The 14,559-nt window shown below is 39.8% G+C and overlaps 1 protein-coding gene across 1 annotated transcript in view; it reads left to right on the forward strand.

The window, feature by feature from the left end:
• EHHADH (enoyl-CoA hydratase and 3-hydroxyacyl CoA dehydrogenase) overlaps window positions 1–8,223 on the forward strand; it is a 51,643-nt gene extending 43,420 nt beyond the window's left edge. Inside the window, exon 7 of the mRNA XM_022570450.3 lies at window positions 3,947–8,223. Within this exon, the coding sequence (XP_022426158.2) occupies window positions 3,947–5,208 (1,262 nt within the window). The 3' untranslated portion in view covers window positions 5,209–8,223. The remainder of the gene's footprint in view (window positions 1–3,946) is intronic.
• Window positions 8,224–14,559: the final 6,336 nt, after the last annotated feature.

Consider the following 14,559-nt stretch of genomic DNA (forward strand, 5'->3'; position numbering starts at 1 on the left):
CCACACCACCCTCTTCCCCATTCCCTTGACCAGAATTAGTTACAGGTCCTACCAGGATACCAGAGGTCTAGAAAGTACAGTCTTCTATGTGCCCAGGAAGAAAATGAAATGGTGTGGGAAAGAAATAGCAACATCTTTGCCATCGAATAATTTTTCTACATTTTCCATCCTTCTTGCCTTTTTAAAAAATATTTCTCACTTTTCTTTTCCCTTCCCCAGCTGGGTGGTTCACCTTCTCCAATTTCACTGTTTTAGTTTGATCTTTCTTTAAATATTTCTTCAAATATCTTTATCTTGAAGTTTTTCTTGACTCATCCAACCAAAAATAATCTCTTTCCTTTGAATCACCAAAGAAATTTGAACTTCTCTCATCACTTACTTTACCTTTAAGGGTGGATATTTATGAACTTTTTTCTTTCCCACCACTAGATTATAAGTTCCTTGAGGGTTGGTACTACTCATATTTTTAATAACAGTTTTATTGAGGTGAAACATATGTCATAAAATTCACCCATTTAAAGAGTACAATTCAACATCAAATACTGCAGCTGCTGAAAAAAAGTATGGCAATCCCTCCAACAATTAAAACTAGAATTACCATATGATTCAGCAGTTCCACTTCTGGGTATATCAAAAAGAATTGAAGGCAGGGACTCAAACGGGTATTTGTATAATCGTGTCCATAGCAGAATTATTCACAATAGTGGACTAATGGTGGAAGCAACCCAAATGTCCATTAACAGATGAATGAATAAACAAAATGTGGTACATATATATATTCAAAGGGCTATTATTCAGTCTTAAAAGGTGGGAAATTCTGATACACGCTACAACATGAATAAACCTGGAGGCTATTCTACTAAGAGAAATGAGCTAGTCACAAAAGGACAAATAACATTTGATTCCACTTATATGAGGCACCTAGAGTAGTCTTTGTTGAAAAAGACTAGAGTAGTCAAAATTATAAAGATAGAAAGTAGGATGATGGTTGCCAGGGGCTGGGGAGAGGGCAAAATGGGGAGTTATTGTTTAATGAGTACAGTTTCAGGTTTGTTTTTTTTTTGTTTTTGCGGTACGCGGGCCTCTCACTGTTGTGGCCTCTCCCGTTGCGGAGCACAGGCTCCGGACGCGCAGGCTCAGCGGCCGTGGCTCACGGGCCCAGCCGCTCCGCGGCATGTGGGATCCTCCCGGACCGGGGTACGAACCCGTGTCCCCCGCATCGGCAGGCGGACTCTCAACCACTGCGCCACCAGGGAAGCCCAGAGTTTCAGTTTTGCAAGATGAAAAGCGTTCTGGAGATGGATGGTGGTGCTGGTTGCACAACTCTGTGAATGTACTTAATGCCCCTGAACTGTACACTTAGAAATGGTTATGATGTTAAGTTTTATGTTATATGTATTTTACCGCAATTAAAACATTTTTAAAAGACATAGTAACAATGTCACCAAAAAGAGAGTACACTTAAGTGGTTTTTAGATATTCATAAAGTTGTGTAGCTATTGCCACAAAAAATTTTAGAACATTTCCATCACTTTAAAAAGAAACCCTGTACCCATTTGCAGTTATTCCTCATTGCCCATCCTCCCAGCTCCTGGCAACTACTAATCTACTTTCTGTCTCTATGGATGTTCCTATTCTGGACATGTCATATAAATGGAATCATATAGCAAGTAAACTTTTGCATCCAACTTCTTTAACTTAGCATAATGTTTTTTAAGGCTCATCCATGTTATAGGATGTACCATTTAGTTTTACGGCTGAGTAATATTCCACTGGAGAGACATACCACCTTTTGTTTATCCATGTTGATAGACATTTGGCTTGTTTCTTCTTTTTGGCTATTTTGAATAATGCTGCTATGAACATCTATGTACAAGTTTTGTGTGGATGTATGTCTTCATTTCTCTTGGGTTATGTATATACCTACCTACCTACCTACCTAGGAATGGAATTGCTGGATCGTATGGTAACTGCACGTTTAACATTTTGAGGAACTTCCAGCTTGTTTTCTACTGCAACAGCACCATTTTACAATTTGCCAGCAGCGAATCAGGGTATCAATTTCTCCACATCCTCACCAGAGTTGTTATTGTCTGTCTTTTTAAATTATAGCTATCCTAGTGGGTATGAAGTGGTAGCTCATTGTGGGTTTGATCTGCATTTCCATAGTGACTAATGATGTTAGGCATCTCTTCATATGCTTATTGGCCATTTGTATATCTTCTTTGGAGAAATGTTTAATTGATCCTTTGCCTAATTTTATTCTATTTTTTAAAAATTTTTATTGGAGTATAGTTGATTTACAATGTTGTGTTAGTTTCAGGTGTACAGCAAAGTGAGTCTTATACATATACATATATCCACTCTTTTTTAGATTCTTTTCCCATATAGACCATTATAGAGTATTGAGTAGAGCTCCCTGTGCTATACAGTAGGTCCTTATTAGTTATCTCTTTTATATATAGTAGTGTGTTTATATCAATCCTAATCTTTCAATTTATCCCTCCCCCTACTTACCCCCTGGTAACCATAAGTTTGTTTTCTATATCTGTAACTCTATTTCTGTTTTGTAGATGAGTTCATTTGTACCCTTTTTTTAGAGTCCACATGTAAGCGATATCATATGATATTTGTCTTTCTCTGTCTGACTTACTTCACTCAGTATGAGAATATCTAGGTCCATTTATGTTGCTGCAGATTCCTTTGCCTAATTTTAAATTGAGCTGTCTTTTTATTGTCGAGTTTGAGTTCTTTATATATTCTGATACAAGTACCTTATCAGATATATGATTTGCAAATATTTCCTCCTATTCTATGGGGTTTTTTTCACTTTCTTTATTGTGTCCTTCAAAGCACAAAAGTTTTTAATTTTGATAATGTCCAATTTATCTATTTTTTTCTTTTATTGCTTATGCTCTTGGTGTCATTTCTAAGAAACTATTGCCTAATCCAAGGTCATGAAGATTTACTCATAAGAGTTTTACAGTTTTAGCTCTTACTTTGGTCTTTGATCCACTTTGATCTAGTTTTGTATATGGTGTGAGGTAGAAGTTCAACAAAATTCTTTTGCATATGGATATCAGTTGTCCCAGCACCTTTGTTGAAAAAGACTATTCTTTCCCCATTGGATTATATTGGCACCCTTGTCAAAAATTGATTTTCCATAAATGTATGAGTTTATTTCAGGACTCTCAATTCTATCTCATTGATCTATATGTCTATCCTTATTCCAGTATCACACTGTCTTGAATAGTGTAGATTTGTCAAAAGTTTTGAAATTGGAAAGAGTTTGTTCTTTTTGTTTTTTCTATATTGTTTTGGTTATTCTGGATTTCTTGTATTTCTATATGACTTGTAGGATCAGCTTGTTAATTTCTGCAAAAAAAACAGTTGGATTTTTCATAGTGATTGCACTGGATCTGCAGATTGATTTGGGTAATATTGCCATCTTAACAATATTAAGTCTTCTGATCCACGAACATGGGATGTCTTTCCATTTATTTAGGTTTTATTTAATTTCTCTCAACAATGTTCTTTTGTTATTAGTGTACAAGTCTTACAATTCTTCCTTAAATTTATTCTGAAGTATTCTTTTTAATGCTATTATAAGTGGAATTGTTTTCTTAATTTCATATTCAGATTATTCATTGCTAGAATATATAAATAAAATTGATTTTTGTATATTGATCTTGTATCCTGCAACCTTGCTGAACTTGTTTATTATTTCTAATAGCATGTGTGTGTTTGTGTGTGAATCCTACTTACTGTTATACCTTCTGAATCACTTAATACAGTGCCTAGCCTTAACTAGTATTCAATCCATTTCTAGTCCTTGATTTTGTATCTTTGAATGCCACGTTTCCACAGAAGCCTTCCATTTACTGAGTAATTTCTCAGTTCCCAATACCATTGAATCATTCTTTTTCTCCTTCACTCTTATCTGCAGGCTTGGGAACAATGGGCCGAGGCATTGCCATATCTTTTGCAATGGCCAAAATCCCTGTGATTGCTGTAGAATCAGACAAGAAGCAGCTAGAGACTGCAAACAAGATAATAACCTCCATCTTAGAAAAGGAAATGTCCAAAATGCAGCAGAGTGGCCACCCTTGGTCAGGACCAAAACCCAGGTTAACTACATCTATAAAAGAGCTTAGTGGTGTAGATTTAGTCATTGAAGCAGTATTTGAGGAAAGGAACCTGAAGAAACAGGTCTTTGCTGAACTGTCAGCCGTGTGCAAGCCAGAAGCATTTCTGTGCACCAACACTTCAGCCCTGGACATTGATGAGATTGCTTCTTCCAGTGATCGTCCTCACTTGGTCATTGGCACCCACTTCTTCTCACCAGCTCACGTCATGAAGTTGTTAGAGGTTATTCCCAGCCGATACTCTTCCCCCACTACCATTGCCACTATTATGAATTTATCGAAAAAGATTAACAAAATTGGAGTAGTGGTAGGAAATTGTTTTGGATTTGTTGGGAATCGAATGTTGAAGCCTTATTATAATCAGACATATTTCTTATTGGAAGAAGGCAGTAAACCAGAGGAGATAGATCAGGTGCTGGAAGAGTTTGGTTTCAAAATGGGACCTTTTAGAGTGTCTGATCTTGCTGGGTTGGATGTAGGCTGGAAATCCCGAAAAGGGCAAGGTCTTACTGGACCTACATTGCCTCCAGGAACTCCCTCCCGAAAGCGAGGCAGCTGGAGATATTGCCCAATTCCTGATATGCTCTGTGAATCAGGACGATTTGGCCAGAAGACAGGTGAGGGTTGGTACCTTTATGATAAGCCGTTGGGTAGGATTCACAAACCTAATCCCTGGCTTTCCAAATTTCTGACACAGTACAGAGAAACCTATCACATTGAACCACGTATCATTAGCCGGGATGAGATCCTCGAGCGCTGCTTATATTCACTCATCAATGAAGCATTCCGCATCTTGGGAGAAGGGATGGCGGCTACCCCAGAGCACATTGATGTGGTCTATTTACACGGGTATGGATGGCCAAGGCACAGGGGTGGGCCCATGTTCTATGCTTCCACAGTTGGGTTGCCCACAGTGGTAGAGAAGTTGCAGAAATATCACAGGCAGAATCCTGATATTCCCCAACTGGAGCCTTGTGACTATCTGAAAAAACTGGCTTCCCAGGGAAACCCTCCTCTGAAAGAGTGGCAAAGCTTGGCAGGACCCCCCACCAGTAAATTGTGATTCAGCCTTTCAGGTTTTGCCTCACATGCTGGCATCAGGTAATGCTCACTGAATTTCAGCGAAACTAAATCCAAAGATCCAAAGTAAGATTGCTCTGAAATGCAAAGCAAAAGAAGTAATTGGCCAGCTAAAACTCTTCTTTGGGTCTTCTGTCTGATGAAGATTCTAATGGGTCAGATCTTTAGGAATGTGTTTCCTATGCTGGGGAGTCTGTCCCTATCAGATAAATTATTTCAATCTCAGTGAATAAACTTATGTTAACACCATAATCACTAAGGAAAGAGCCTCAGGAATAAGTTGAGGTCCCCAAGTTCTTTGATCATTGGAGAAATATGTCATTAATTATTCACTGATACATGTATAAATTCATTTGAGCCCTTTCAACCTCACACACGTAGCACTGATAGGAAATCTTATGGACCCTTCATTCAACAGACACTCATCATGCACCCCTGAGCATCTTGCACAGCACTTGACAGACCTAGAGTCCAGAGGGGCATTAATCCAGCAAGGAAGCCTATGATACATTTCACTTCAGTCTCAGAGGTGGAGTGAAGATGGTTGGCAGGGTAGAGTCAGCAGTGAGGGTCTCTATGAGTGAGCTTGGAAAGCGGCCAAGGGAGAGGCAGAGGCAGTAGTCAGAGGCAGAGTATCAGTGGCAGAACAGTGCTGAAGTTTAGGCAAAACACAATTGAGAGTTGGTGAGGAAACCACATACTTCAGACCAGAAAAGGGAGGTCAGGGTAGCTTGGGAAGTCATGCTCAATATAACACTTCTGTCCAAGGCCCATGTGCACAGTTGTCCTTGCTGCTTGCAAGAGGCTCAGTAACATTTTATGATTATTTCCTCAAGACCACCAGATGTCCACAACCTGGTCTTTATTTACTCTTCTAGTCAGACAGAAGTAATGGAAAGTAGTTAAGTTGTTGACTTAGTGTAAGAAGAGATCTCAGGGATCTAACCTCCTCTAATTCTGTGATAAAGTCATGATGCATTTCCCAGTCATGATATGCCTTTGTGATGCTGGGTATGAAATCTTAGCAAGTCTAAAATTATTGTAAAACAAATGTTGTTTAATTTTGTTATAAGAACTCTTTTTACTTTTTGCCTTGTATGGTTAAATGTTGAGGGGCTTGTCAACACAAAAACTTGTACACAAATGTTTATAGCAGAATTATTCATAATAGCCCCACATTGGAAACAACCCAAATGTCCATCAACTGATGAATGGATAAATAAAATGTAGAATAGCCATACAATAGGATATTATTTAGTCATAAAAAGAAATGAAGTGCTAATACATGCTACAACATGATGAACCTTGAAAATATTATGCTAAGTGAAAAAACAGGCAAATCAATTGAGATAGAAAGCAGATTACAGCTTGCCTAAGGCTGGAATGATGGGGGTGGGGAGTAGGGAGTGGTTGTTAATGGGTACAAGGTTTCTTTCTGGGTTGATGAAAATGTTCTGAAATTATTGTGGTGATGGTTGCATAACTCTGTAAATCTGCTAAAAACCATTGACTTGTATACCTTAAATGTGTGAACTGTATGGCATGTGAATTATATCTTAATACAGTTAATAAATAAGTAAACAAACAAACAAATGGGCTTAGGTTATTGTCCTTCAGGATGATGTAAATGAACTGGTTTTTTTACAATATTTTCACCAGTGAACCCAAACAAAATTACCAAAAGTTCTGATAGAGAAATCTTGAAGGAATATAGCATAAGTTTTCCATTGTACAAAACAAACCAAAAAAACTTCTAGAGTGTGCTTTGAGTTGTAGCTCAATTTAGAATAATTTTTGAGATGTGTATTGCTGGATTTTATATAAATTGGTCCTTGAAATTAAAGACATCAATAGAAAAAAATTCCTGAAAATAGTAACTCTGTCTCCAAAGTGTCTTAGTTTCAAATTAATGTAAACTTATTTCAAATTCATACATACATCAACTTTTTCTTCTTTAGACCTTGAGTAGATTTCAATTTTGAGTTCTCAAAACGTATTTTCATCCTACATTCTGCTTTAGATTGGGGTTTTGAAACTAGAGTGTCTATGAATAGATTTTGAGTCAATAATCCCTGAAATTTTATGCTAACATTTGTGTATATGTATCTGAGTGCATTGCTTAGAAAAGGTGCCATATCTTACACTGTATTCTCTGACATGTTTATGACCCAATAAATGTTAAGGACCAATACTTTATATATTGATATAAAATGGGAAGAAGAAGCATGAGTTCAATTATCCTTATTTTGTGTCAAAGGAGGCAAGACTGATTAAAACTGTTGGGTCCCATAAACAACAGTGGCTAATATGAAGAAACCTTTCCAGGATATCCCATCCCATTATTGAAAATGCACTTGCTTAAAGACTTATTTTGTTGTTGTTGTTGTTAATAATTTTAAAACTATATTTTTTTTAAAAAACACATTCTAAATGACATGTTAAAAATATGTCCTAATGGTAATTGACTCTGACAAGAGCTACATATTAGAGGCACCCTTGAAGCTTTGCCATAATACTCCAGCTTTAAAGATGAGGCTAATTATGTTCCTTAAATCAGGAAAGCCACCATGCAGCTGCGGTTGCTATCTACTTATTCATTTCCAGCAGGAACAGGTGTGCTCGCAAGAAAGAAAGTGAGGTATCCTAAACTCGCCTGATTAATGATGTGACAGAAATGTGCATGCAACTCATATTCCACAGCACTGTAGAAACCTGAAATTTCTAGGGTCTTACACTTGTCTTTAAAATAGACACCTAGAAATTCAGAAATGTTGCAGATTCACTAGATTAGCTGAACCCTCTTGGTAGCCATTGATGAAATTAATATAAATCAAGTTCTCTGGACTATGTTTAAAAACAGCTTTCTTCAAGAACAGAATAGTCTTTGACTCTTCTTGGGACTGTCAATGCCACATGGTTATTTTGCCAGTTTACCTGTATTTCGATATTAACAGACAAGTTACACTGCTTCCCTGCAGGACAGCAACCTTACACAACTCTGAGGGACACCATTTATACCCTGCTCCAAGGGGCTGCCGTTCACACAGAAATAATGTGAACAGTACCCTGTAGAGTTGTGCAACACCCAGTATTGTTTCCAGGGCACACCGTGTAGAGGTTTCAAGCCCCCAAACCGTTTCTTCTCTTTATTGCTGTAAGTATCTCTCTAAACAAAGTTGACAAAAGTAGAGAGAAAGTCTCCATTTAGATTGGTGTCTCCAGTGGACCAAATTTTTAGAAGAGATTACATTTGACCCTTGAACAGCTCAGGTTTGAAAAATTCCATTTTTTCAATGGTAAATACTTTTGTACTACACCATTCACAGTTGATTGAATCTGCTGATACGGGGGAACCATAGATACTGAGGAACCATGTATATGGAGGGCCCACTATAAATTATAGGTGGATTTTTAGACTGGGAGAAGGGTCAATGCCCCTAACCCCAGCCTTGTTCAAGGGTCAACTGTACGTCTTGTCTGTTCTTCTTAGTATTTTTTTTTCTAGCACCCTGAGAAAGAGGAACATGAGAGAGATGAACAGGGCTTTTAATTATTGTCAAAAGAATTCCAGTGTATTTTAATTGTAATATTTATTTGTTCTCTTTCACCAAACCTAAAATAGCCTAGCTGAGTGATGCCTGAAAGCACGTGATAAAATGACAGGCACAGAGCTGATGCAATCGACCTTGTGTCCATCTTTCCACCTTCTCTAAGAGAGCACAGAAGCAGTTGCTAATTCTGGACATAATATGAGATCCTTAGGATGGGGTACAGCAAAATCTTCTCCAACCGAATCATAAGTGCACTTGGATTCCTGAAGACCGCCAAGGCCTAAAGAATCGCTGATTTGTAAGTTTTGGCAGAGACTGTTGGCTGTCTCCCAAAGTTCCTCTTCTCTAGCAATAAACTTCTCAATTTTTAGCTGAGTATTTGGTTGTTCAGAATAAATAGTATTATTGTCAGCTTCTCTTGCATCCAGTTGTGAACATGTGACTGAGATCCAGACAATAGGATGTAAGTGGCAGTGTCACATGGCAGACTTTGGGAAACTACCTTAAGGATCAGATGATATGCATCCTTTTCCTGTTTCTTTTTTTTCCCCTTCCTCCATCTTGCTGCCTGGAACATAGATGTGAAGGCTGGAGGTCAACCCACTATACTGGACCACAAGGACAAAATTCCCTAGGGATAGCAGAAAGGAAGGCTGCAAAGAGCTTGGTCCCCCAAGACCTCATGGAGCAGAGTTGCTACTCTGCCTTCCAACAGTCATTTGTGTGAGAGAGAAATCAACTCCCATTATGGGTAAGACCCTGTTATTGTAGTTCTTTAATTCCTCACAGCTGACCCTAAGTAATGCAGGTGGGGTCCAAGAATGAGTGGGTTTTGTTTTGTTTTGTTTTTGTTTTTCTCAGTGCCATAGGTCATTCTGACACACAGGCAGCTTTGAGAATCTAATCTCATTAAACAGGATTTCTTGTTTTAAGAAAAACAATTTTTTGCCAGCGTGATGTGTTTTTCAACTTGATGTTGAATTGCTAATAAACTTGTATGTTATGTTTCACATATAATTGTTGTAGGCAATTCATGGAGACACCACCAAGAACCTGAACATAATTTAAAAACTAGACCACAAGGAGAAAGGGATAGCAGAAAGGATTACATCAACTTAGTAGGAAACAGTCTCACAGGCCTACTTAAACCTCAAATTGACTCCTACCTGATTAGAGATAAAAACACTAACAAAGTATGTGCTATCAGAAGGAAAGATGGAAAGAGGAGTAATTCAAGAAGCAATATCTCTCAGCACTGACCGAAAGGGAGGTGCTGGATCTGGGGTGCACAAACCTGCTCACTAGATCAGAGATCTCTAAAATGGGGTGTCCCTACCGAAGATGGTGTGAAAGATGATCCATAGAGGTGCAGACAGAAAATATTTAGAACTACTCTTGCTACTTATTTTTGTCTAAAAAATAAGAGATTAGGGCTCCCCTGGTGGCGCAGTGGTTGGGAGTCCGCCTGCCAATGCAGGGGACATGGGTTCGTGCCCTGGTCTTGGACGGTCCCGCGTGCCACGGAGCAGCTGGGCCCGTGGGCCGTGGCTGCTGGGCCTGTGTGTCTGGAGCCTGTGCTCCGTGTCAGGAGAGGCCACAGCGGTGAGAGGCCCGCGTACCACAAAAAAAAAAAAAGAGATTAATCTTTATTAACATTTCATGTAGATAAGAACACTGCTGTCCTCACCAGGTTGTGTCTCAGATAGCCACATGTCAGGAATGGAGTGTCTTGAGGGAAGAGGGCGAGTTCCAAAATGTAGAGAGGTTGACAGTGGCATCCTCCCTCTTACATTTGCTTTTAGCATATTGAGAAATATTGCAAATTATGTATGCTGGGCTAAGTGGATATTTAGACTAAATTATTTAATTTAACTAAATTAACCCTCACAAAAGATTCCTTCAAAGAAAGCACCCTTAAAAATAATCTTTGAAAGAAAGAACAGTTGAAGATAACACAAATAATGCAAGCAAAGGAGTCAGATCAGGTAAGAAGTTGGCCAAAAAATTGAAATTATCAAGAAGATTGTTAGAAATATTGACTTACAACCTACCATTCATGATGAAGTCTGCCTGTCCTAAGTGTGTATTGTGTCTTATCTTAGTGAATAGCAGTATGAAACCATCACCTATGCAAAATGTTTTAATACATTGTTTAGTTCATCACTATCTCACTCTTTATAAACTTCTATGTTATTGTGTTTAAGATGTCATATATGTCAATATAATAGTAAAAGTATATAATTTATAAACATCCTATTCTTATGTATTAGAGATGTATACTCAAAATTTATGTGATGTGCTACCCAGATCCTCTTTTAGGAATGAAAATTTTATTCTCCGAGTTGGTACGAGTGTTACCAGAAAATGGCCTTCTTTTGGGATTGCCTTGCTCAAAGTCACAACTTTTTCCAAAAATAGCTTGTTGTGGGGGATGAATTGAGAGACTGGGATTGACATATATACACTATTGATACTATGTATAAAACAGATAACTAATGAGAACCTACTGTATAGCACAGGGAACTTTACTCAGTGCTCTGCGGTGACCTAAGTGGGAAGGAAATCCAAAAAAGAGGGGAATATATGTATCCATATAGCTGATTCACTTTGCTGTGCAGTAGAAACTCACACAACATTGTAAAGCAACTATACTCCAATAAAAATTAACTTTAAAAAATAGCTGGTATTCAATGATTGCTCAACTCAGGAGTGTAAGCACCTGATCTTCTTGCCCCAACTCTGAAGGGCTGACAGCTCGCGAGCTCCCAAGGACATTGGGCTGGGGCCTTCGTTGGTATCCAATTGCAGCTGAACTTCTCTCTCTGCTCCTTCCTGCTTCCTCCCTTCTCCTTCACAGGTGTTAATCCCAAGAGCCCTCCCTAAACAATCTGCACAGTCATCTCCGTCCCAGAGTGGGCTTCCCAGGGAAACTGCAACGCTGCAGGTACACGACTAAAGATGTTTGGAAACCATTGATCCATATGCTATCAACTCTTTTGTATATGTGTAATAGACTTCTTCTGATTTCACATGTTATCAGTTTTTATAAACAGCTGTGTGTGCTAGAAAAGAATGTGCATTCTCTGTTTGATGAATCTAGGATGCTATTCTAAGGTCGAGCTTGCTAATTATGTTGGTCAAGTTTTCTCTGTAGCCCTGCTCATGTTTTATCTATAGTCCTGCCTCCTCCTGTGATTGGGGTCAAATACCCAGCCAGTGGGGGGACTCCTTTCCTTGACACAAAAAGCCAGGAGTGACTGAATGGGCACATATAGATTTAAAATGATCTTACTGTGTTTCTGGCAGAAGCATTTCCCTTCTAGGAACCATGTCTTCTAGATCTCAGGGTGTTAATTTCTGGTACAGGAAACAAAACTCTCCAAGTGGGTCACTGGCCGTGATGATAAATCGGGCCACTTCTACTTTCAGTCTTTGGTTCCTATAACCTTGTATTTTACCTGTTAGGGACATAGCACCATATAACAGTTATTGATTCAGGATGTGAACTGCGTCCTGGAGGATGGTACCCCATCCTCACAGGATATAATCTCCAAGCTGTTCATTATTCTATTAGGAAGGTTAGTAGCTTCTGGGCGGTGTAGTATCTGATCGGAAAAGGGAATCCATGGTCATATGCCTACCTCTGTACCACCTTTGTTTTAAAGCATGTCCTTTGGTCTGATGCAATATTATGTGAGTTCTTACTTTACTGGCTCAGATCCTCTTGAAGTCCTTGGAAAATGAAGCCCTGCAGTCAGGAAAGGAAAACCCTGGAATATGTGTCAATTCCAGTCAAGATGAATCACTGACCTGCTGACTAAAGAGTATTGATGTAGTTGGCTTACCACCAAGTGGTTGGTTGGTCTCGCCATGACAACTTGCATCTGGGGCAAGTTGTACATTCAGCAATTAGATCAGCCCTGATGAGTGGATGTCCATTCTGTTGGGCTCATGCATAGCTTCATCCCTACAAACAAGCCTTCTCTGCTGTGGGCCACTTGTGCCAGCAGCACTAATGTGGGTAATGATAGTGGCCGGTTGATGTCCGCTAGCCTGGTCACTCTGTCTACTTGGTTGTTTAATTCATCTTCTGTGGTAGATGTTTTCTGGATGGAATTAACATGTCATGCACAGCTCTTCACACTTTGTGCCCACTCCCATCAGTGCATCCCTCAATTCCCCAGTTTTTGCTGTCTCCTATCTTCCAATGTTTCTCCTTTTGGTCCCTGACCAACCACCCAAGCCATTGCCACTGCCCACTCAAGCCACCTCTCTGAGTCTTTTTTTTCCTTCGTCCACCACCTGCCATGGCAGTTCAGTATATCTACTTCACTACGTGTGTGCCATCACTTTCTCCAAGCCTCCAAGAGCCAACCTAGCACTGTGTTAGTAACGTGTGTCCTAGAGCCTGCCTGGGCATTAAATCCTGTATCATGGAAAAGGTTTCCACATCAGTAAACTCACTCTACCAAAGTTCATGTTCTGCCCCTCTTGATCCAGCGCCCTCAGGATCCACTCCCAAACATAGTCTCCCAGCTTCTGCCAACACCTCTTGGCTGGATCCTATACCTCCTTGAGGATATAAACCCTTTCTTCCCTTAGTCTTAACACTCCCCTAAATGGGTTGTTTTGTGACTTAACTCTAGTTATTGTTCTGATGCCCAAGAGGGGAGTTATTTCACAAGCTGAGTGTGTGTCTTGCATAACAGAAGCCCCCGAATTGTCTTTGAGCAAGGGTGAAACACAAGTCTTTAGGAAGGAGGGGCCGGCCTCCTCTGCAGGCACAAAGCATTCAGGGGAACTCAGAATTTGATATTTTCAAATTCACTGACCCGGATGTCCCCATTGCCAGTCGCAGGGTCCCATTTCTTCTCAATCAAGGCCTTAACTTTGGCAAAGCAGAATTGCCATGAGAATTCACCCTTCTCTGAAACTCCATTTCCCTCATAATTAAATCCTGGGCCTGACCTCTGCTTTTTCTATCCTGTGACTACAGGAGATACATCTGTCTTATATGCTTCCAGGGAAGCCCTCTGAAAATCACAGTTTGTCTTAGATTGGTAGTTAATCACCTTCACACCTTTTATTGTATTTCTCCAGGACAGGAATAGTCCCCAGCAACAGCCCTCTGAATCCATTACAACTTTCTGTAACCTCTTAAAGGCCTGAAAAATGCCCTCATTACCTTCTATGGATATCCCATCCCAACTTCTCCACTGATGAAAGTTTTAACTTTTGTGCAGTTACAGCATGCTAGGTACTTTCAATACTCCACTTACCACCAGATGACATTTTCATTGCCAGTTGGCTGGTTTATAATCCAGCTCTAAAATCTCATTTCAGATTTTGCTTCCTAGGACCACTTCTGTTAGCAATTGGCATAGAGCAAGCTTCCCATGAAAGAGATTCTGAAATAGAGATTTCCATGCAGGAAGTCTACTGGTGAGTGCTCCTGGGTATAACACCTGTAAGGGAGTTGAGAAAGCAAGAAGGAGCAAAAGGAGGAGTTGAACTGTGAGGCAGATGTAGCAGAAGCTTCAGCAGATCTTTGGGGAGCTCTGAGGCTCAGACAGCCCTTCAGAGATGTCCTGAATTGAGGCAGGGGTGTTGCGCCTTTGTACTTTCACCTTTTTGGGTGTGGGTTGCCCCCAGGGAGGGAGGCATGGCCTTGGACAAGGCATCTACCTTCAGCCAAGGAGAATATCCTTGGGGGAACTCAGGTCCTTGGCTTCTCCCAGCAGCTGAGGGAATAAGTGCCTTGGTACTGAAAGGGGGAACCTGGA

This window comes from Delphinapterus leucas, chromosome 4 (assembly GCF_059928025.1).
Source record: "Delphinapterus leucas isolate spDelLeu-1000000601 "Yukka" chromosome 4, BTC_Dleu_Yukka2, whole genome shotgun sequence".
Lineage (NCBI taxonomy): Eukaryota > Metazoa > Chordata > Mammalia > Artiodactyla > Monodontidae > Delphinapterus > Delphinapterus leucas.